The sequence below is a fragment of the Chiloscyllium plagiosum genome, chromosome 11 (genome assembly GCF_004010195.1).
Source record: "Chiloscyllium plagiosum isolate BGI_BamShark_2017 chromosome 11, ASM401019v2, whole genome shotgun sequence".
Classification (NCBI taxonomy): Eukaryota; Metazoa; Chordata; class Chondrichthyes; order Orectolobiformes; family Hemiscylliidae; genus Chiloscyllium; species Chiloscyllium plagiosum.
The window spans coordinates 24437978-24463549 of NC_057720.1; the positions used below are offsets into that span (position 1 = coordinate 24437978).

General features: G+C 39.4%; 1 protein-coding gene across 2 annotated transcripts in view; it reads left to right on the forward strand.

Moving 5' to 3' along the window:
* Positions 1–25572, forward strand: part of cfap57 (cilia and flagella associated protein 57) — an 85236-nt gene that overhangs the window by 27325 nt on the left and 32339 nt on the right. For both annotated transcript variants that reach the window (XM_043698897.1, XM_043698898.1), the window contains 10 exons: positions 4764–4929; positions 5816–5929; positions 8705–8917; positions 9934–10107; positions 14221–14382; positions 17356–17511; positions 18021–18114; positions 19086–19276; positions 22087–22260; positions 22624–22782. In XM_043698897.1, coding sequence (XP_043554832.1) covers positions 4764–4929; positions 5816–5929; positions 8705–8917; positions 9934–10107; positions 14221–14382; positions 17356–17511; positions 18021–18114; positions 19086–19276; positions 22087–22260; positions 22624–22782 — 1603 coding nt within the window. The remainder of the gene's footprint in view (positions 1–4763; positions 4930–5815; positions 5930–8704; positions 8918–9933; positions 10108–14220; positions 14383–17355; positions 17512–18020; positions 18115–19085; positions 19277–22086; positions 22261–22623; positions 22783–25572) is intronic.

The following is a 25572-nucleotide window of genomic DNA, read 5'->3' on the forward strand; positions in this document are numbered from 1 at the left end:
TCACCTTCATCTCCTCCCCCACTCACCCATTGTACTCTATGCTATTCTCTCCCCACCCCCACCCTCCCCTAGCTTATCTCTTCATGCTTCAGGCTCACTGCCTTTATTCCTGATGAAGGGCTTTTGCCCGAAACGTCGATTTCAAAGCTCCTTGGATGCTGCCTGAACTGCTGTGCTCTTCCAGCACCACTAATCCAGAATCTGGTTTCCAGCATCTGCAGTCATTGTTTCTACCTCCGTGGTTAAGAAAGCAAGTGTAATGTTGTAATTTATCTCAAGAAGGTTGGAACATAAAAGCAGTGATGTGCTTCTGAGACTTTATAAAGCTCTAGTTCGGCCCCATTTAGAATATTGTGTCCAATTTTGGGCCTCACACCTCAGGAAGGACATACTGGCACTGAAGTGTGTCCAGCGGAGATTCACACGGATGATCCCTCAAATGGTTTGCCTAACATACAAATAATGGCTGAGGATCCTGGGATTGTATTCATTAGAATTTAGAAGGTTGAAGGAAAATCTAATAGAAACTTACCAGGCTTAGAAAAGGTGAACGCTAGGAATTTGTTTCCGTTATGTGGGGAGTCTGGGACCCATTGGCATAGCCTTTGAATTAAGGGGGTCAATTTAGAATGCAAATGAGGAGACATTTCTTCAGCCAGAGAGTGGAGGACCTGTGGAATTCATTGCCACAGAGTGCAGTGCAGGCCAGGACGTTAAATATCTTCAAGGCAGAGATCAACAAATTTTTGATCTTACAAGGAATTAAGGGGCCATGGAGAGAGTGTGGGTTAGTGGAGTTGAAATGCCCCTCAGCCATGATTAAATGCCATAGTGGACTTGATAAGTCGAATGGCCTTACTTCCACTGTTATGTCTTATGGTCTCATGGACTTTAGTACATTTACAGTGTGGAACCTAGTAGGAGAACCAAGTTGTCAGTTCAAAGGAGCCAATCATGCTAACAAAGTGATTTTAGTTAGTGAAACTTCCAAACTGGAAGAGTTTGTATAGTATCCTTTAAGCTGTTATAATTCAAAAGCAGTTTAGACTATCAGAATTGAATAAGGGTCATGCGATTCAAAAGGGAACTGTAAAACTGTCTCGGCAGTCCAATGAAAAGGAATTGAGAAGATTCAGTGAAGTGATGAATTAAAGAGTTGAGATAGTAGTGGTATTCTTCTGTGATTAATATCTGCCAAAGATAGTGTTCGGGAAACAGGTTGACACGAAGTGTTTACTGTTTCTGTTAAGATCTTTCTAATCGTCTTGTATAAACTAATGTTTAAACATTTTCCATCTAGTGAGTATGTGCCAGTGACCAACCACTATAGTTGTCAACTGCAAAAAATAAAGATCTGATCTATCATGTAGATTTCATTCTAGATTCCCCACAATGTGGAAACAGGCCATTTGGCCCACGAGTCCACACCAACCCACCCAGGCTTATTTCCCCAACTCCTGACTATTGCACCTAACGCTATGGGCATTTTAGCATGTCCGATTTACCTAACCTGCACATTTTTGGACTGTGGGAGGAAACCAGAGTGAACCCACACAGACACAGAGAATATGCAAACTCTGCACAGACTGGCACCTAAGGGTGGAATTGAACCCAGGTCCCTGGTGCTGTGAGGCAGCAGTGCTAACTGCTGAGGCACCATGCTGCTCCTTGGATTCTAGGATCTGATTTGTTCAATGTTGCCATCAGTTGGCTTTTGCTGAATTTAAAATCTCTGAATTTAAGAGAGATTGTGTCTTTTTTTAAAAACAAATTGAGTATACTGAGGTACTAAGCAAAAAGCAGGAATGTTGTAGGGAGGATTACTAGATGCTCATTTTAGAATTTCAAAATGACTTGAATGTTGCTAAGACCTTTCAGGGGATAGAAGACATAACGTTGGATATTTGAAATCGTTAGGTTAGTTGCAAGGCTAAACTAAGACAGTTAGCAGACAAAGTAAAAAAAAGATCATGTAAACATGAGATGCTCACAACAATTGCTCAGCATTTGGCATTAAAATGGAGGGAAACCTGAATGTAACGTGTCATTGCTAAAATTAGTTAAGATTCATCAAAAAATTGAAAGACTTGGGAGTGAAAGAAAGAAAAAGAGTATTTGAAATAAAAAAACTTCAATTGAAGAATGAGGAAAGAGTAAAGAAAAAAATGGAAAGAGGAGAGAAAGGAAAATACAGGGAAATTGAATTTTAAAAACTTGAACTCCAAGAGATGAGAAAATCAGACATGACTTGACTGACAAAACGCTCAGAACAAAAGAAGTAGGAAGAGATTGTAACTCAGAGGATGATTCTGATTCCAGTGAGAGATTTGATTAATTCAAAATATATGTTTGGGGCCTAAATTTTCAGAGGATTAAGTTGAAAGACATTTTATCTCATTTAAAAAGGTAATGTTTTGACCTTAACGTTCTAGTGTTTTGATAGGTGCAGCTATGAATGTGTATGCACTTTGTCAGAAGAGCAATATAGAGGCTATGAAACTGTTAAACAAGTAATACTCAAAGCTTATTGTTTTAGATTTATGACTTTAAGAAAGAAACATAACTAGGTATTTTTAGAATATGTAAGGGAAAGAAAAGACCTGTGATCAGTTTAGAGAAAAGAATTGTGAACATGAGGGAAATCATGATTCTACAAGAATTTTGGAATAGTATTCTAATAAACCTTAACACTTATTTTGATAAGCATCAAATATCAAAAATCTGAGATGCAGCCATTCTGACAGATACCTGTGATATCTCAGACAGTTACATGTGGGAAAATAGTCAGATGGGAATCCACAACACAGTTGGAGAAACAGAAAAGCTGTGGATCCAAAAAAAATATTTGTTTTAAGGAATAAACAGAAGAACAATTAAAAAGGAGCAAGTCTGGAACTTAAGAGTCATATGAAGAATATTACATGTTTCCATTGTAACAAGTATCGAAATATGAAAGCTGATTGCTATCATTTAAGTTAGATTAATTGTAATAGTAGTATGCTTTAGGAATCCTCAGAAATGCTGGCATCAAGAAAGAAAATGGATATTAAAACTGTAGCTATAGTACAAGTGGAGCATATTTCATTGGGGTCTACTAGCAAGGGAGAAATGATACAGGATGGAAAGAAAATTTATTCATGATTATTGATAAAGATAATCAGACCATTGAAGGTTCTGAATATTTAATGTAAAGAGAAGGAAGATTTTCTTGTTTTTCTAATAAAGGAGATAAACCACAAAGATATTGAGAGACATGATAGCAAGTCACTTTCTGATACTGGCTGATGATACAATTCGTCTTCCAGATGGGCTAATAAAAGAGAAAATATAAATTGGAAGTATACATGAAGTTTTCAAGCTAATGTCATCATCTGGAATTAGATTAATGAGTAATTTAATGAATGGTGAGGTTACAGTTTGAGTATTGTAACAAGACCCTATAGGAAGAATTTAGCTTGATGAATGACCTGGCCAGTTAAAATAAATTGGACAAACTGAGGGTGGTGGAGCAACCAGCAGAAATTACTAGTAAAAAAACTGAAAGATCCTGGACTTGTTTCTCTTCTGTGTTGCGATTAAATGTAACTCATTTCTGCAAAAAGGAAGGGAAATAGAAAGCAGGAAAATATAGATTTCAGTAAGGCATTTGATAAGGTTCCCCATGGTAGGCTACTGCACAAAGTACAGAGGCATGGGATTGAGGGTGATTTAGTGGTTTGGATTAGAAATTGGCTAGCTGAAAGAAGACAGAGGGTGGTTGTTGATGGGAAATATTCATCCTGGAATTCAGTTACTAGTTAGAGTTAAAGAGAAGAAGGTTGAGAGGTGACTTAATTGAGACATACAAGATAATCAGAGGGTTAAATCGGCTGGACAGTGAGAGCCTTTTTTCTCAGATGGTGATGGTTAGCATGAAGGGGCATATAGAACAGATGCCCGAGGTAGTTTCTTTACTCAGAGAGTAGTAGGGACATGGAACGCACTGACTGCAAAAGTTGTCAATTCACCAACTTTACGGGCATTTAAATGGTCATTGGATAGGCATATGGATGAGAATGTAATAGAGTAGGTTGGATAGGCTTCGGATTGGTTTCACAGGGCAATGCAACATTGAGGGCCGAAGGGCCTGTACTGCGCTGTAATAGTCTATGTTCTATGAAACTACAGGCCATTTAGTTTTACATCTGTTATAGGGAATATGTTGGAAGCTATTATTAAAGATGTTTTAGGAGGGGACTTGGAGCAATTTTAGGTAATCAAAAGTGAATTTTTTTTTGAAATGGAAATCAGTTTAACCACTGCATTGACAATCTTTGAAGATGCACGCAAACAATACTTTTCACTGTATCAATAAATCAAATCAAATCAAATGTAATATATGCTCTAGATAAAGGGAGCCAATTGATGTGCTGTACTTGGATTTCCAGAAGTCATTTGATACAATACCAGATCAAAACTTACTGCAGAAAATGAAAGGAAAGGGGTAACATATTTCTTGGATAGAAGATTGGCTAGCTAACAAGAAACAGACTGTAGATATAAATGGGGCATTTTCTGTTTGGAAAGGGGTCATGAGTGATGTGCTGCAGGGATCAATGTTGTGGGCCCTGACTTTTTACAATTTATGACTGAAAGAATGCACTTATGTAAAATGCTTTAAACACTTAAAAACTAAATTCTCTTGATTCAAAATATGCTGGAAATGAATTCCTCCACATTTGTTTTGTAAATTCTATTAATTGGTGGTTTCTATTCCCTAATAGTGTTTTGGAGCTTTATAAAGAGTTTCAGGAAGAAGCTTATAGTGTTGCTATTCACCCATCTGGGTTGTATATTCTTGTTGGATTTTCGGACAAGTTACGACTTATGAACCTGTTAATTGATGATATCCGAACTTTCAAAGAATTCACAATTCGAAGCTGTCGAGAGGTATGCCACAGATGATTCTGGCCAAATTTCTGTTTCATTTATGTTACAAATAGTTTATGTCTTCCATGTTTTTGTAATAATGACCCAACCACATCTTCCAACTCTCAATAAACATTAACTGTGCTATCACTTAAATAGATCCAGAGAGCCACAGTTACCTAATGGAAATAATGGGGGAATTGCCTGCCAGTTGCAGGCCCAGCAAAAGTCCCACATTGCATCTTAAGGCATGCCAATAAGTGCTAATTAGCCAGTCCTTCCAGGGATCAAGAATCCTAGGGAGAGAAGTTTAATCCATTGAGATCTGCTGACTATGCTGAGACTGGCAGCTCTTGAGTGCTAACCAAGAGATATTGGCAGCTGTTGGTAGTGCATCCACCAAAAGGCCGTGAATGGTCATTGGACCAGGCACAGGTGAGTGATTATGGGTGGGAGTTGCAGGTGAGAGGGACTTGCAGCAGAAATCTCAGCAGGAATCCTCCTGCCCTCCTATCTGATGGTGAGTCCTTCAATTAAATACTGAATACCTTTGTAAAAAATGCTCTACCCTGGATGCCCACAAGCGACCTCTCATGGGTTTACTTTCAGGCTTCCCACATGACCAATTTGCAGCCCACTTTTGGGTCAATATCAGTGACAGTGCGATGAGCCCCTTAAATGACAATTTAAAGGACTCGCTCAGTGGAGAGGCAGTGGGTCTGTGCATGGGCCTTTCCATTCGGAGGTCATTGTAGCAGAGATGAGAATGTGTGATGCCCACTGTTGTACTCTTCTGCCCAATTAGTCACCACTCCCCCCACCAAACCTGTACATGGGTGGTCATTCAATTCTAACCAGAGTCTACAGCTTTTATAATAATTTTTAACTTTTGTTTTTCTTCTTTCAGTGTTCCTTCAGCAATGGTGGACACCTGTTTGCAGTTGTGAATGGAAATGTCATTCATATTCATTCCACAACGACATTTGAAAACCTGGTTAATCTTAAAGGTCACAATGGGAAGGTGGGTTTCAGGATAATTCACATTATGTGTTACAGATACTGTGTTTTTGATTTTCTCGAACCTTATCAGTCTGCCTACATTTAGTAGTGTAGTCAACAGGTAATATTTATAAACATCAGTAAAATCATACTGGTGAACATATAGAAAATGGTAAAAATGATCCAGTATTTATTTGAAGGGATGGGTACACACAGGGTTGTGCAATATGTATATATAAACATGTGTAATCGCAGATCAATTAAGGAAAAAAACCAAGACAATTTGCATATTGATGGCCTTGATTAAATATTGCCTAAAAGTAATTCCATATTCAAAACAGGGTATGAACAGCAGGAGCTCTCGTATTCCTACAGTTCAGAAGCATGTCATTCAGCCCATTCTGACCCTCTGAAGAGCATCCCACCCAACCCCCTGCAACCATGCATTCTCCATTGCTAATACAATGGAGAAGGGCTTATGCCCGAAACGTCGATTCTCCTGTTCCTTGGATGTTGCCTGACCTGCTGCGCTTTTCCAGCAACACATTTTCAGCTCTGATCTCCAGCATCTGCAGCCCTCACTTTCTCCAATGAATATTTTAAGCACAGAATAAGAACATTAAAAGTAAAAACAGTAACTTTGAAGGTAGTAAAGCATAAGGACATGAGTCATAGCAATGCATTTTAAGGACAGTACTTAGGAAGCATATAAATATGAGGAGGGCATGGATTTAAACGTAGTTGGAAAAAGCAGCAATGATGAAGTTATGAAAAACTTTGTTACGCTGTGAGTTGTTAAGAACTGGAGTGTACTGACTGAGATTATGGCAGAGACAGATCCGTTCAAGGCAATAGAGGACATCAGATTATAGAGTCATACAGTTACAGAGTCATTGAATCATACAGCATGGAACCAGACCCTTCGGTCCAACCAGTCCATGCCGACCATAATCCCAAACTAAAGTTGTCCCATCTGCCTGTGCTTGGTCCAAGCATTTCTTATTCATGTACTTATCCAAATCATGTACTTATCATGTACTTATTCATGTACTAATCCAATACTTAACTGTACCCGTATTCACCACTTCCTCTGGAAGTTCATTCCCCACACAAATCACTATTTGTGGAAGCAAGTTACCCCTGTTTGCTAATGTCCAGATCTTTTTCAATCTGGTAAGATTCTCAAGTTGAATTTAACACTTTGTGACTCAAGGACAAAAGTGTTCAGTGAACTAATCACAAATCAGAACTAAGGTTCACAACAACGAATGCAAGTACATTACTCCTTATGTATAGCTTTGTTATGGGGAAGATTTGCAGAATGTAATGACTGTTTACACTTAACTGGTTCGAAAAACATTTCTAATTGCATTTTAATTCTGGGGTTCGGACTCGGTATTGAGAACATTTCTGTGTTCTCACCAAAGTCACATGGGGGCCTGATTGATTTTCAATAAGCAAGTCAATTAGTGACTAGTGAATGGAGTTGTCATCCAATTAGGAGTGTTGGAAGCATGCAAAAGGAGGAACAGCAGCAAGAAATGTGGCATTGCTAGACCTGAGATAATTGTGAATGAAGGCAATGGGGCCAGAAATCAATTGCCTAAATATCTGTTTAAATAGTCTCATTAAACTTGCCAAAGATTCATACTTTTTGACTTTTGTTGATCCAGCCTTGAAACTCTCTCAAGTGCCACTCCATTTTGGACTGCTTCACTGACTGCTTTTGTGATGTTTGATCACCCCTTTTCCTGGGTCTACATTCTCCTGGACTCTGAAATTACACCTACACTTACTCACAGGCTTAATTCTGCTTGTCTGTTGACAGCTAACTTTTTCAAGCTAGTACTGCCCCTCCCCCCCCCCCCCCCCAAGCCCGTGTTCCTGCAAAACCTAATCTTTCCAATTTGCACAAAGTAAATATTGCTTGTGGGCTTTTCAATTCCCACTATCTGCTTCTTGCTGCACTGAATTATCAGTGGCACATAACTACTTTTGAGCATTACCAAAACTACACCCCCAGCCCAACTCCCTGGACTTAAGACCTGCAGAGCTATTCAACAGTTCTCAGACTCCAGACCTCAAATCGTAGTTCAGCTGACTTTAGCAATATGGTTAATACCATTCCTGAAGAAGGGCTTATGCCCGAAACGTCGATTCTCCTGTTCCCTGGATGCTGCCTGACCTGCTGCGCTTTTCCAGCAACACATTTTCAGCTAATACCAACACCGCCTAGTATAGATTAAAAACAGGAAGTGCTAGAGAAGCTCAGCAGATACAGCAACACGTGTGGAGAAAGTGAACATTTTGAAACCATGTGACATTCTGAAGAAGTGCAATATCGGACTCAGAATTAACCTTGTTTCTTCACGAATGCTTCCATGCACTCCTGAGCTTCCCCAGCACTTTCTGTTTTTATTTTAGATCTTCAGGATCTTGCATTTTGCTTTTATTTTACTGCCAAACATGGACCGTGCTCTTATCTTTGTCTATCTCCTTCTCCAAAGAACCATAACCTAAGAAGTTATCTTTAATGACCCCCAAACTGTTTTGAGTGACCTTTTACAATCGGGTCCTCCTCAATTGCTGGCAGAATTGAATGTTGCTACCTAACAAATAAATGTAACCAGTCATAGATTGCTGGCTTGCTTAGAGCAGAAAATAGATACAAAAACAGAATTTCATTTCATATGTTAATTGTTTTCAAATGCAGTGGAATGTTGTAAAATACATGATAAAGTAGGCACTTTAACAGTTATACAGTACATGGATGATCTTCTATGTCTTCCCCAAACAGATTCGCGCTATTGTCTGGAATTCAGATGATAGTAAATTGATTTCCTGTGGTATGGATGGTGCAGTATATGAATGGAATACACTGACTGGAAAGCGAGAAGGCGAGTGTGTACTGAAGTCCTGCAGTTACACTGACCTTTGTATCACACCAGATAGTAAAACCATATTTGCAGTGGGGTCTGATCGAACTTTAAAAGAAATTACTGATTCCCAGGTGGGTTGAATATGTGTGCTGTTATATCCTGAGGTAAAGTGGGCATAGTTCAAGGTCCAAATTTTCAAGAATATTACTAAATATTTCTGAGATTAATCAAATAAAAATCTTATTCATTTGACAGTCTTAGCTGAGTAAAAAAAAGACATTAATCCTGTTGCAACAAATTCTTATCACAATTTTCTATGTATAACAAATAAGAAGTGCTGAGTAAATAGATGACTGTCATATATTGTTGTATTTTTCAATACCATAATGTAAATGTCATCTGTATAATATCAATACATTAGACTTCCTTACTCTAATCTCATTCATGACAATGGGCAGCAAGACTCCACTGCTGGCCTGGTCCATTGCAATCTTTTATGTTCTAGCATAGGTGGTGCCCCACTCTTGAAATAAAAGCTGAAAGAACTGCAGATGCTGTAAATCAGAAGCAAAAACAGAAATTGCTGGAAAAGTTCAGCAATTTCTGGTAGCATCTGTGGAAATCAGACTTCACATTTCAGTTCGAGTGACCCTTCCTCAGACCCTTGAAGGTTGTTCTTAAATTACCTTACAAGGCTTCCTTTGGCTTTCCTATCTTCATTTTTTCTCATAACTTGTGTACTAAACAGCCACCCGAGCAGGGCTAAGCCCAGAAGGTGAAATAAATATCTTGCCAGTCTCAGGACCTAGAAGAAAAGTTTTATTTGTTTTGGTTTTGCTTTGAAATATTAAATTTAAAGAAAAGAAGGCTATTACTAGCAATATATTTATTTCATATGATTGTAGGATGACAGAACTTACTCTTCTACTTAAAGTTCTGGTGAACTGCAGCATTTTTCGGTAAAGAAAGATCAATAATGTACTTCTACATGTGAAATATACTTCGTAAAGTGACATTATTATATCTGAGCTTTCCAAATTCAGGTTCATTTTCCGGCTGAAATCTCATACTTTACAGATGAAGTGTTTCCATGACTGAAAGTCGATGCATCGTTTCTGCTCTTTTCCTTTTGCTCCTCCCCATTCAGATTATTCGGGAAGTTCCATCGAATGATGTTGCATATACCTGTGTGGTTATGTCACATTCTGGGCGAATGTTGTTCCTAGGCGCTGCAAATGGGACAGTCCGGAGTATCAAAATCCCACTACCTGTAAAATCAGAATGGAATGAGTATCAGGCACATTCTGGACCAATCACTAAGGTACCAATCACTAAGAATATTCTACATCCTACTCAATACTCCTTCTGAAGTAGACCAGCCCCTGAATTTTCTCCATGAATCAGCAGCCCAGGTCAGGAAAATCCCCAGCTTGGCAATTCTGACTCAAGGGCAAGTGCTCCAGATGTTCTGATTTTTTTTTTCCTTGAGGGCTGGGGCAGTTGTCAATTGGTGTTAACCCAGAATCCCCAACAACAGTACAGAAACAACCACAGAGACCTTAGGCGTGAACTTGCTCACTTAATTTAAGTTTTGGCAAGACCTTTAGATGGGAATCAAAATTCCTAAGAAAAGTAAGGTTGCAGTGCAGAAGTACCTAACACATCAATTTTGGTACCAAGATGTAAGATTCTTTCAGTGATGCCTCATAGTGGCTGCTATTTATATTACAGGGTACTATAATGCTGCAGTGTGGGATTCAGTTATGAAGTTAAGCTTTGACAGAGTAAAAGGAGTTTTTCTCTCATCTGATTTAATTCTGTGTATATGTCCAGAGATTAGAAGAACTCTCCTCTGCCAAACTTCATACACCTACAAATGAGTGGTTATGTAAAATAAATCCAATAAGATTTTGAAACTCTCCTTTATCAACAAGCCTTGGGCGTTGCTTCTTTGCAAGAACGGACTCCCTTGATTTTCATAGTAATTTAAATACATCTTTGACAATGAACCAGATGGGATTAAAAATAATCTGCTTCAATTTACGTTAGGTTGACATTGTTCTTGTACTTGAACAGCTTTTTGACATTGTTTCCAGTTTCAGAGAGACAATGGGGCCTCGTGGTATTAGCGTGAGACTATTAATCCAGGGACCAGCTCATGTTCTAGCAACCCATGTTTGAATCCCAGCAGGTGGTGGAATTTGAATTCAATAAAAATCTGGATTTAAGAATCAGATGATAACAGTGACTCCATGTCAATTGTCAGAAAAAACTTAATTGGATCACTGATATCCTTTAGGGAAGGGAAACTACTGTCCTTACCTGGTCTTAACTGCCCTCTGAAAGGGCTTGACAAATCATTCCATTGGAATGATTGCTATAAAGTCTCAAAACAGAAATGAAACTGGACAGACCACCTGGCATCAACCGAGGCACCAGAAACAACAATGGCAAAACCCGCCCTGTCGACTCTGCAAGGTCTCCCTTACTAACATCTGGGGGCTAGTACTAAAATTGGGAGAGCTTTCTCACAGACGAGACAAGCAATGGCCTGACATTGTCATGCTTATAAAATCATACTTACAGAAAATGTCCTAGACACCACCCTCACCATTCTGGATATGTCTTGTCACACTGCCAGGAATAGAACCAGCAGGAGGTGAGGAATTCTCCAGGTAGTCCACAACATTGACTCCAGAGACCATGAAGTCTCACAGTACCAGGTAAAGCTTGGGCAAGGAAACCTCCTGCTGATTACCATGTACTGTCCTCTCTCAACTAATCAATCAGTGCTACACCATATTGAACAACACTTAGCAGAAGCACTGACAGAAGAAAGGGCATAGAATGTACTCTGGGGATTTCAAATATCACCACCAAGAAGGTCTCTGCAGCAGTACTACTGATGAAGCTGGTAGAGTATTAAAGGACATTGCTGCCTGACTGGGTGATGAAGGAACTGATAAGAGGGAAAAATATACTTGACCTCATCCTTACTAATCTATGTACTGAAAACCCAGTCTATGATATTGTCAATGACAGTATCAGTAAAATGACCACCGCACAGTACTGGTGGAGAATAAATCTCACCTTCACATTGAGAATACCCTCCATCATGTTGTGTGATACTATCACTGTGCTAAATGAGAAAGTCTTTAAACAGATCTATCAACTCAAGACTGAACTTTCATGAGACGCTGTGGGCCATCAGCAGCAGTAGATCATACTCCAATACAATCTGCAAACTCATTCTCCTGCATAACCCTCAGTCTATCAGTATTCTCAAGCCAAGGGATCGGCCTTGTTTCAATGGAGAGTGCGGGAGAGCATTCCAGAAGCAGAACCAAGTATACCTAAAAATGAGGTGTCGACACAACAGAATTACTTGCATGCCAAACAAAATAAGTAGCAAGTGATAGGTAGATCTAAGTGATCCCACGAATAATGGGTCATATCTAAACTCTGCAATCCTGCCAATTGCAGTCATGAATAATGGTGGACAATTAAACAACTCACTGGAGCAGGAGGCTCTACAAATATCCCCATCCTCAATGAAGAAGTAGCCCACCACATCAGTGCAAAAGATAGGGCTGAAGCATTCACAGCAATTTTAAGTCAGAAGTGCCAAGTGAATGATTCCTCTCAGTCTCCTCCAGAGCTCCCCAAAATGCCAGTCTACACCCAATTCAGTTTATTCCATGTGATATCAAGAAATGGTTGAAGGCATTGGATACTGCAAAGGCTATGGACCCTGACAATAGTACAGATGAATTGTGTTCCAAAACTCATCCCTCACTAAGCTGTTGCAGTACAGCACAACACTGACATCTACCTGACAATGTGGAAAATTGCCCATGTATGTCCTGTACACAAACACTGCAAATCCAACCCAGGCAATAACCATACCATTAGGTTTTTTTAACTCATTCGTAGGATGTGGGCATCCCTGATTAAACCAAAATTTATTGTGCATCCCAAGTTGCTCAGAAGACAATTAAGAGTCACCCAGATTGCTGTGAGTCTGGGGTCACATATAGGCCAGTCCTTCCTTCAAGAATGTGAACCAGATGCTTTTTTTTAATCCGCTGCAAGTAACAATCATTGCCATCAGACCTTTAATTCTAGATTTTCTTTTCATTGAACACAAATTCCACAGATCCTTACCTGGGTTATCAGATTAATAGTCCAACGACTATACCAGTAGGCTATTGCCTACTTTAATTCATGATTATCAATAAAGTGATGGAAGGTGTCATCAACATTGCTATCAAGCAGCAACCTGCTTACTGGTGCCTAGTTAGTTTCCATCTGGGCCACTGAGCTCCTGATGTCATTACAGCTGCATGAACATGGACAAAAGAGCAGAATTCCACAGGTGATGTGAGCATGATGACCCTGGATATTAAGTTAAAAATCACACAACATCAGGTTATAGTCCAACAGTTTAATTGGAAGCACACTAGCTTTCGGAGCGCAGCTCTTTCATCAGGTGGTTGTGGAGGGCACAATTGTAAGACACAGAATTTATTGCAAAAGTTTGCAGTGTGATGTAACTGAAATGATATATTGAAAAATACCTTGATTGTTGAGTCTTTCATCTGTTCGAATATCATGATAGTTTCGAACAGATGAAAGACTCAACAAACAATCAAGGTACTTTTTCAATGTATAATTTAAGTTACACTGTAAACTTTTGCAATAAATTCTGTGTCTTTCAATTGTGTTCTCCACAATCACCTGATGAAGGAGCGGCGCTCCGAAAGTTAGTGCTTCCAATTAAACCTGTTGGACTATAACCTGGTGTTGTATGATTTTTAACTTTGTACAGCCCAGTCCAACACCAGCATCTCCAAACCCTGGACATTAAGGTATGACTAAGTATGGCATAAAGAAGCCATAGCAGAACTGCAGTCAGTGGGAAGTGGAAGAAACATGCCTTGCACTGAGAAAGATGGTTGAGGTTTGTGGAGATCATCATGTCAGCTCGAAGGATAAATGCTGGCACAGCCACTGAATGTCACATCTCATTAATGATTTCAAAAAAGTTCAAAAATATGATGCCCCAATCCTTTCTTTTCCTGTCTTTGCTGAAAGATATCCATTTGTTGCATAATATATGTCCTGTATCATATCCCTAATAACATCAAAGTCCACCTACCATTCTTTTATGTGTTCTCTGAATATTTTCTTTACCCTTTGAACACAACTACATTCTCTTGTGTTGGTCCAATGCAGAGATGGAAAGCATATGCTCCTAGGTGACAATAAATCATCAACCACAGTTGCAGATGATATGTATTGGAACCCATAAATTATGTAAATGTTAGACATTTCTCCCAGCAAGATGTGAGAAAGTGATTAGTGCACATTTGTCAAAATCCTTGCAACATTGCTTTTTTCTTGAAATGACCAGTTGTTTTCTCTTTCTGTACAGATGGTTGTTACCTTTGATGACCTATACCTGTTGACAGTTTCAGAGGATGCATGCTTTATGATCTGGAAGATAATCGATAAAGAGGGCCGAGTGCTGAAACGTGACAAAGAAGTTGGCCATGCAGAAGAAATCCTGATCACAAAATCAGATTTGCAAGAAAAGGTAATGTATTATTGATCATAAACAATTAAATGGACTGTACATGCTTTGCAATAAAGAATTTTCCAAGAAGAATTTAATCTTTAGATCTCTTGCCCACATAAAATAAAAAAAACCAAATGCCTTTCAGCAAGTTTTTATAAGTTTACAGCAGTTAATAAGTACCCCAGCTTTCAATTAGAAATGTACAGAATTATTCACTCTCATTTTATCCTGAGGCAAATTAGATTTGTTTCCAATATTTAAAGCAATATTAAAATATTTAATAAAAATTGAAAGAATTGCAGATGCTGAAAATCAGAAACAAAAACAGAAATTGCTGGAAAAGTTAAGCAAGTCTCGCAGCTTCTGAGGAGAGAAATCAGAGTTAACGTTTTGAGTCTGGTGATCCTTAGGACAGATATTGAAATGTTAGTATCTTTGCTGTTAGGTTAGTTTTTCCAAGCAATGTTAGATTTTTTTTGGATCTAGATTTAAAATCCACTTTCACTGCCACCTGAATGGCCAGAAACTGTCTGTTGAACTGGAGAGTGTTAGTTGGCTTCCATCTGAGAAGGAAGTTCTTCCTCTGAGAGTTGCTAGCCAATCAAATGGCAGCAGTTCTCAGGTTTCAGCAATGCACCAGGAGTGATGGCCACTGCTGAGAACACATCCAGTACCCAAAAGAGAGCTATGATGTAGCTGTATGAGGAGGTTCGTGGTGATTAGTGCATAGGAATTTGGCAGAGCAGGCTAGAAGGCTATAGGGAGTGGTGGGTTAGAGGATGGATGCTAGCGTGATCAAGTCAGGGTAGAATGAGAAACCCAGCTGGAGGAGAAAACCATTTGTGATTGCCTCCAATGTGTTCAAAGCTTGTAAAGGAAGTAACCCCCCTACTCCACTGCTGTAACCCACCAACTGCCACAGCATTGAGAGCTGCAAGCATGTTGGTTGGAACTGGTATCTACCCAAAGCACAACAAATTGCAACCAGGAAAATAATTGGCCCATGGCTAGATGGGCCACCTGATATCTGCCCCCATCACTTGTAACGTGGCAGCAGGAGCAGGGACAGAGAGCTGGTTGTCACAATTTCACCAATGTCATTATTCCCAATTTTACAACTCCCATTTTCTTTGAAACCCACATTGGGAAAATGTAACATTCTATGCAAATGTTTGTCACACCAAGACAAATCAAAAGCAGTACATCAAATGAGTGGGAACTTTGGTCACACCATGAGTAACACTCTCGTGCTCTTGTTACCACTTTCCTATCCTTTACAGTCAACAAAATTCCTCTCTTCCAGCATTCTTGTGCATAACAGAATTGTGAGTGGTACCTATCTTGTAGACTACAATGATTCAAGGATGCTGCACACCACCATCTCAAGTTAGGGATCAGCAGTAAATGCTAGCCTAGCCAGAGATCTCCATTTGCCTGAAACAATGGAAAAAAAGTAGGGTTAGCATGTCTAGTCCTTTGAGCCTATTTGCTGTCCTGTGAGATCGAGGATGATAAAATCTTTGACTGCAATTTTCTGCCTTGTATGGTGAGGTGGGGTAAAACATTCATTCCTGGGAGGGTGACAGATGGACATCTCACCACATTCCCACCTGCACTGAGTAAGGCTGCAGCTAGAAGGCACATGGTCAGTGTTTACCTCTCATTACCAATTGATAGCCTCGGTTAGGTAATTAATAACCCACTTAAGGGGCACATGCCACTGTTTCTGGTGTTAACCCAGCTGTGGGTGACCTGTGTGCACTGCTTGTTGTCTCCCAGGGAAGGAAAGGGGGTTCATCCCTCCTTTGGATGTTTTCAGTTCCTGATCTAGGAGCCCGCACAGGAAGTGAGAGATCAGGGAGATCTGCTGCTGAGATGACCACTCTGTTGTTGCTTCTGAGTCCCCCAAAGCCAACTAATGAACCTTTCCCAGCATTTTACCTGTGCCTTGGGCCATTCCACAATCCAGGACTCTGCTGGCTGTCGCTCTGACAGTAGCCACTTCCTTCCTATTGACATTGCTGACCAAAGGAGCTGTCGGTCTGTGATTGACCAATTGCTCTGCTCCCATGGAGAAGTCAGCCTGTGAAAACTCATCTGCCTGATTGGCCTGAGTTCAGTAGGCTTTCCCCAAAGGATGCATCATGGGTCTCTCATAGACTCTGGAGCTGGCAGGTGAAACCATTTGCATTTCTGCAAGATTCTGCTCTTAGAATGCCAGCCTAACTGGGTTTACTTGCCTTCATCCCTACCCTTTGATATGCAAAAATCTATCAATTTCAGATTTAAAATTAACAAATGAACCAGCATGCCCTATGTTCTTCAGATGTGAGTTCTAGATATCAACTGCATTTTGGATGTACAATTATTCCCTTTTTTCAGATTCTTTCCCTGAGTTCCGGACTGCCCAATCAATGGAAATGGTGTCTGTCAAACCTGCCTGTATCTCTTAATATTTTGAAAACAAGGATCAAATCAATGACTAATCTTTTAAATTCCAGGGAGTACAACCCTAGATTTGTAATCCCATCTCCCATTTTAGTCCTTGGATTCCACATATCATTTTTGTATGCTCCACCCTCTCCAAAGCCAGTGTAGTCTTGCTAAAGTCTGGGGCCCATACCTGTACATAGTACTCCTGTTGTGATCAAACTAGCACCTTGCAGAGCTGAAGCATAGACTTAGTCTTTTTGCTCATCATTTCTGTCGTTGCTTACCCAGATCGACTCCAGGTCTCCCAAAAGCTTAGTTTTAAAATTCTGACCCTCATGTTTAAAACCGTCCACTTTATACCTTGCCAACTCCAAACCCTAACCCTCTGTAGCACTCAGATTATTGCTCAAATTCAAAGTTGCTATATAAGTTCATGTGTTGTTGGAAAATCATTTATAACACTCATAATTCAGTTGCTGACTGAATTTGTTGTTATTGTTGTAATTTTACACTACAGGTTAAACTGATAGTTGAAAATTATTTTGCCTCTTTCAACAGAATCAATTGTCATTGGAGTTAAAAACTCGTGTCGAGGAACTGAAGATGGAGAATGAATATCAGCTCAGACTGAAGGACATGAATTACAGTGACAAAATCAAAGAATTGACTGAGAAATTTATTCAGGAAATGGAATCTCTGAAAACAAAAAACCAGGTAAGTAACAAAAGCAGTTTTTAATATTATTGTCCTCGGAATGTGGGGTTAGCATAAACATCTATGGCACTCGTATAACAATTTATCTTCTAGCTTGTATCTTGTCAACTTTTGGAGGAATACACAGGCACTTGTTAGGATGGACATAAATATGACCATGCAAAAGTTAATTCCAAAAAAACACATTGAAAAATTATGTACCACCAGAGATTACTTAAATAATTAATTTAACCTTTAACTTTGGTGGGGAGTTTGGGATATATCTTATAAAGAGAGTACAGCATGAACAATAATAAAGAGTCATCTTTGATAGGACAATATTGATTCAAAATTAAGTTCACTCAGTGGGGTGTCATTCTTTTCCAGTACATCAGACTATTCAAACACATTAACAGAAAGCATTTGATCCACCACCTTGTATTAATATTTACTTTTATTAAGTAAACTTTGAGGTGTGGTGCTTATGCATTCCAACTCTCAAAATAATCAGACATTGTGGTGTGCTGTAGGTTTTGAAGACTGACAAAGACAAGATTGAGATAATGCATAAGGAAGATACAGCACTGATCCTGGATAGACATACAAAAGACATTGAAGACTTAGGTAAAAACGCATGCTGCATTTACTCTTGTCTTGTGTCTTCTAATCCTACAGATTGTAACTAAATGTTGATTCCCTGAGTTGATAAAATTAATTAATTGACCTATTGCTTAGAAACACTACAATTCAAAACAGTGATGCAACTTGACAATGTAGTTGCAGTATTCCTCTTGTTCTTCAGGCATAAAGACTACAGTTTTACCAATCACAATATCAATAGGGCATTCAGAGGCTGGCACGATCCTTGTTCACAGGCCTCATCTTACTTTTCATAAGCCAGCCTGCAAAAATGTGCTACTTGGTAGTCAGTTGTCTGACTTACTTTGATCCATTATTGCTACTAGAGGCTGTTCAAGCCCGCAGAAGAGTCGCCAGTTTGTGGAAACTCTGTGTTAACAGGTATCATTTGACACTTGGTTGTCAGAATGTGTGTGCTGAGAAGCACAAAGAATATATTTATAAAATACTGAAAGTATGCACTAGACCCTCTGGCATCTGTGAAGAGAAAGAATGGATTAATATACTTGTCAGGCCGTTTAGCGCCTGTTATGACATTTAACACTAATCTGGAACTTGACTCCATTTACCCAGCTTTGCTTCTTATTCTTTAATACCTTTGGATAAAAAGAACCCAAGAAGTTCAAATTTGGAAAACCAATTGATTTGCAGGAGGGACCTTCTGTCATCCTTTGTCTGTGGAAGATTTCTTAATTTTACTTCTGAAAGGCCTACCTCTAATTTCTAGATTACACCCCCTAGTTCTCGACATCCCAACCAGTGGAACTCCTAAAGCATTCTTGTATCTTGTATCAGCTGATCAGCAGATGGTGATGATCACCCTTATTTATTTTCAATGTCTAATTTAGATTCTTGTACACAGTTAAATCATAGTATATTACTAAGAGTGTTGGAATTAACTTCACCGCATACTCCACAAAATATATATTTTACATCTAAATTTACTCTAATTGCAGAAAGCATAAACAACCAGAAACTAATGTTAGAATATGAAAAATACCAGGAGTTGCAGCTTAAATCCCAGCGAATGCAGGAAGATTATGAAAGACAGCTCAATGAAATGGATGAGAGCAAGAGCCAAGCATTGGAGGAACTGACTGAATATTATGAGACCAAACTCCAGGAGAAGGGTAAATTTATTGAACAGGTGAGACAGAAGAAGCCCATAGATCAGGAATTAATAGGCCTCTGTATAGTTATTTTTCCTTTCTGAAAAAGTGACTAATGACGAGTAAAAATATGTTAGTCATTTGGTAGCACAGACCTAAGAATAATACTTAAGAAGGATACATTTCATCAATGTTTTTTGTTTTGTACTCACCCGGTCAATTCACATGAAATACCAAAGTAAAGGGAAAAAATAACATTTGCATTGTATGAGGAGAGGCTAATGATTGAGTGGTGAGTATCCATTCAGTGTTTAAGGCAGTGCTATGGAGAATGCACCAGTTATTGATGACTGACAATTAACTGCAAATGTTGTTTAAATTTCAAACTGGCAGATTGACCCTGATTGAATAAGGCATTACCCTGTGAAATGAACCAGATCAAGGTTGTGGCCTAATTTATTGAGTTGAAACAGGAAGAGTGTGTACATATTTGGTCTGTATGTAAAGAAAAGGGCCCTACGTGTTCAAATCTTTGGCATCCAGTAAAACAAAACTGCATTATACTATAAACCTGGCTAACATCCTAAATTGGTTGGCAGCATAAATCTTCACACATATTCTGGTTTATTTGGTAAATATTGTCCAAATTGGGACAAGCATTGGGTTGGTCAGTAATTTGACTGTTGTGAATGGTGAAGTGTTGTTTAATGTGATTGTTTAGGAATTGGAGCGTATGGCATACATATCGAACATCACACCAACACTGAAATGCATATACCTCATTATTCATTTGTGTGACAGACAGAATGTCTTCTCAGCATGACAGCAGCATCTTGTTAGTAGCAAACATCAGTCATGCTACTGCTGCATAGTGGGAAATAAACTGGTTCATTCATGTTTTTAATATCATTTATTTGAAGTTTTGGTGTTAATTTTTAAGTTAGTAGCATATGAGTTTCCTGTGTCTGAAATTAAGAAATATGTCATTTTAGTAGCTATGATGATTTCTTTTAAAACCGTTTGTGAGGAGTACATTAGAAACTTAATGGATTTTTGTTTACTTTAGGATCTTATAACTTAGCAAGGTAGACAATTGTACTTCAAGGTTTTGCTAGGAATTTCTGGACTGAAAAGTTTTTTTTTAAGCTTACCTATAACAAAGACGAAAACCTTTTGTTTCGCTTTTACTTGGTTTTGCACAGTTTTGAGAAGTCCTTTCATGGCTTATACATGTATTGACTGGGAAAGGGAAAAAAATATATTAAACTAGATTACTTCAGAATAAGGAGTTTGTGATAGTCCCAGAACAGAAATGTTGGGATAATACCCTGAAGAAGACTTGAAAAAAATTTCTGTTTAAACTCACATGTTTGATAGCTCCTTTTCAGAGGCTCCAGCCAGAAGTTGAAGTCACAGTTACCTTAAACCCATTGAGGTGTCAGAGATACTGATGCTGCTATAAATATTGTTCAAGGGTTACTGTTGGATAGAGTATATAGGATGTTGATTTTTTTTAAATTTGTAAAGTCATATGGACCATGCCAAACCCCCTCAAAATCTATTAAGAAGATAATCTAAATACTAACTTTTTTTTATTTTAAAGGTAAGGCAATTCCAGATACAATTTGATTAGTTAAACTACTGGGCATTAAGCAAAATATGCTTTATTTTTACACTACAGTTAAAAAAGAGACAAAATAAAATAAAATAATTGGCTTAACTGTAACTGTCAAAATGCTTATCAAAATAATCTATGATATATATTATATGTATATATAAACCACTACCAATTAACTGTTCCAATATAATAGCATCCATTAACACACCCTTGGCAAAAGCAAATTCAATAAAATACATTGCCTCAGATACAATTCTGGCAACAAGGAAGAGAGCCCCAGCTTTGAACTGTAACAGAGAGAGGAATAAGAGCTTCCGCATCCAGCTTCAAGACCCCAGCAACTGCTGAAAGCCAAAGCTAAAAATCCTCATTTGTGGGAGATTGATCCCACCCATTCACGCTGTTCCTATTCCAATTTTAAAAAAAACCAAGGTCTCACAAGCTGTTTACTTGATTGGCTTTTGAACTGACAGCTCAGTATCGCTGTCTCAACCCTCCTTCATTAAAACAACATGAGGACAAAACACATCTCTTAAAGCCATAGAGTTGTCACAAAAGATGAGTTTATAGATTAATGGGATTATACTTTTCCTTTCTGTTTAAAACTCTTCCAATTTGGTTTATAAGTAAATTATATAGTTTATTCTATTTTATCTTAATTTTATTTGTTTAATAAACTCTAGTTTTATTGTCAAAACAGTATTTGAAACATGTGCGTTTCTGTCGTAGTGAGAGACCACCTTGTTAAAAACAAAATATGATCTATCAAGCCAGATTGCAATCTGACGTGTCAAGTAATAACATTAGGTAGGATCAAAACAAAAGTAAAATCACTAACTTCACATTTTGCTTCAACTTCTGAGTTTCCTTACCTTTTAGTTGATCTGAAATAGTCTGGGCACTTTACCTGACCAAAAATGATGGCCATCAGCCCATTCATAAGTGAGCACAATATACAACAGGAAAGGATCTGATCAAGTTGGCTATTGCAAGATGGGTTTGAGGTACCCTGTTTCTGCATCAAACCTGCACAGTGGACAAATGGCTTGGGCCCTGTGTGGGAGGTTTCTGGTAAAGTGAACCTTACAGCTCATGGAATTGTAGGAATCCCAATGCATGTACAAACCAGTGAAGGTAAGGTGGATAAGAATAGAGAATTACTGTTTTTAAAACTGTGTTGTATTTTTGTATTATTCTGTTCGCTTGACAATCTCCTTTAAATCACCTCAGCTGCAGGAAGAGTCCAGGCAACAGATTAAAGAATCTGATGAAACAAAGAAACAGATAGAAGAGGATGCTGACCGTGAAATACAGGACATTAAAATCAAATATGAACGAAATCTGAGAGACGAGAAAGAGGCAAATCTCCGGTTGAAAGGAGAGACAGGAATTATGAGAAAAAAGGTATAAGAAAGCAGAAAAGACAGGAGGGCTTATTTTCTTTTTGCATCATTTGTAAAATCTTACAAATAAAATACTTTCAGGGTTTAGGAGGCTAGGCAAAATTTCACCTCACCCTCGTGCAATTGGAAAATGGAAATCCAGGCCTGAGTTCCAGAATATGGGTGAACCCCAGACACTGTAAATCTTTTTACCATAATCTGGCACAATGATAGAAATGTTCAGAATAAAGCAAAAAGCTTTGACATATTAATGTGATCATTCTTTTCCAGTCACAGCTTCCAAATTCACGTTTGTTTCTGTCTGTGAAAATGGCCTCAAAAGATAGAGTATCTTATTTACCTCCCTCATTTCTTCCTTTCTCAGTTTACCAGCTTGCAGAAAGAAATTGAAGACAAGCAGGGAGAAATTGAGAAGTTGAAGAGTGAACACCAAAAACTGCATGGAGTTATCAGGTCACTGGAGAAAGACATCCAAGGACTCAAGAAAGAAATCTTAGAACGTGATGAAACTATTCAGGACAAGGTCAGGCAATGAGGAGATAGCTGGCTGATATGCCAGTGCTAATTACAGACACACAGGGAAAATAGATTAAAACAATGGAATGTACAATTCTGTAGAAAAATACATGTAGACCAATTAACCTGCTAATGTTGGAAAAGGGAACTAGATATTAAATTGTGTAATTTTGCAATTTATAAGTGACTTATTTAAGTTTATAAAGCAATATGTGGTAAAATGAATGATAGGAATGAATTTTCTGACTTCTTTTCAGTATGTTTTAACGTGACTTGGTAGAAGTGGAGTGCACAAAAAAGAACAGGTGGCTAGCTCATCCCCAAGCTCCACCCTAAGTTGCAGGTGTAGGTAAGGCATCAGGCAGCCCGCATGCCTTTAGGTCCATAGAGGAACTAATCATATGTTCACAAGCTATAGGAGCAGCATTAGACCATTTGGCCCACTGAGTCTGCTCCGCCATTCACTCATGGCTGATATTATGGATGTTAATGTTCTGCCTCCACTACAATAATATGTGCATCCGGGGAAGACTGCGAATTTGCGAAAGAGCTGGTGTTGAAAGTTGTGAAGGAAAGGGAAGGAAGGGTACCTACTGCCTGTATTTTGCACCCCAGCAATCTCTAAATTCCAGCCTCCACTGCATTCCCTCCTTATTTTGAAGGTCCCTAACCCTTCTTAAGTAATGTTCCCAGACATCTTTACGTGTGCGGGAAACCTTACAAATTGGCGAAAAAAACAGCAGACTGAGGATTGGGACCACTTTAGATTTCAGAAAGGCGAGGAAAGAGATTGATTAAGGGTGGGTAAATAGAATACAAAAGTAAGCTTGTGGGGAACATACCAACTGATTGTGAAAGGTATGTTAAAGGAAAAGATTAGTGAAAATAAATGTAGTCAGATGCGGGGGAAGTTATAAAGGGGAACAAAGAGTTTGCAGACACGTTAAATACATGTTTAAGTTCTGACTTCACAAAGGTGGATGCAAAAATATTGGGAAACACAGGGTCCAGTGAGAGAGAGTAATTGAAGGAAGTTGGTATTAGTAGAGAAGTGACGTTGGGGATTTAGATGGGATTAGAGGCCAATAAAACCTGAAGGCCTGATAATCTATATCCCAAAGCACTCAAGGAAGTGTCGCTAGAAATAGTGATCATCTTTCAAGATTTTGTAGAATCCGAATAATCAATTTCTATGGATTTAAGGTTAGATAATATAACCACATTATTTAAAAAAGATATTAGAAAGAAAACAGGGAATGATAGACTAGTTATCCAGACATTGATAGTGAAGAAATGCTAGAGTTCATTATAAAACATTTAACAGCGGAGAACTTGGAAAACAGGGACAGGATCATTCAGAATCAGCCTGGATTTATGAAAGGGAAATCAGAGATATTTGTATCATCAATAGTCACAGGTGAGGTGCCGGAAGACTGAGGGTTAGCTAACATGGTGCCACTATTTAAGAAAGGTGGTAAGGAAATGCCAAGAGCTACAGACCAATGAGGTAAAAACAATGACTGCAGATGCTGGAAACCAGATTCTGGATTAGTGGTGCTGGAAGAAGTTTGGAACTGGGGTGAGGTGGGGGAAGGGGAAATGAGGAAACTGTTGAAGTCCACATTGATGCCCTGGGGTTGAAGTGTTCTGAGGCGGATGATGAGGCGTTCTTCCTCCAGGCGTCTAGTGGTGAGGGAGCAGCGGTGAAGGAGGCCCAGGACCTCCAAGTCCTCGGCCCTCCACCTCCTCCAAGACTTCCGTTTCCCCGGCCCCCAACGTCTCATCTTCACCATGGATATCTAATCCCTCTACACCTCCATCCGCCATGATCAGGGCCTCCAAGCCCTCCGTTTCTTCCTCTCCCGACGTCCCCAACGGTACCCTTCCACCGACACTCTCATTCGTTTGGCCGAACTGGTCCTCACCCTTAAAAATTTCTCCTTCGAATCTTCCCACTTCCTCTAGACCAAAGGGGTAGCCATGGACACCCATATGGGCCCCAGCTATGCCTGTCTCTTTGTTGGCTATGTAGAACAGTCGATCTTCTGTAATTTCACCGGCACTACTCCCCATCACTTCCTCGGCTACATTGATGACTGCATTGGCGCCACCTCGTGCTCTCGCGAGGAGGTTGAGCAATTCATCAACTTCACCAACACATTCCACCCTGTCCTTAAATTTACCTGGACCATCTCTGACACCTCCCTTCCCTTTCTGGACCTCTCCATCTCTATTAATGACGACTGACTTTATACCGACATTTTTTACAAACCCACCAACTCCCACAGCTACTTGGATGTCACCTCTTCCCAACCTACCTCCTGCAAAAATGCCATCCCGTATTCCCAATTCCTCCGCGTCCGCCGTATCTGCTCCCAGGATGATCAGTTCCACCACAGAACACACCAGATGACCTCCTTTAGAGACCGCAATTTCCCTTCCCACGTGGTTAAAGATGCCCTCACATCCCGCACCTCCGCCCTCAGACCCCCACCCATCCAACTATAACAAGGACAGAACGCCCCTGGTGCTCACCTTCCACCCTACCAACCTTCGCATAAGCCAAATCATCCGCCGATATTTCCACCACCTCCAAACAGACCCCACCACCAGGGATATATTTCCCTCCCCACCCCTTTCCACCTTCCGCAAAGACCGTTCCCTCCATGACTACCTGGTCAGTTCCACGACCCCCCTTCAACCCACCCTCCCATCCTGGCACCTTCCCCTGCCACCATAGGAATTGCAAAACCTGCGCCCACACCTCCTCCCTCACCTCCATCCAAGGCCCTAAAGG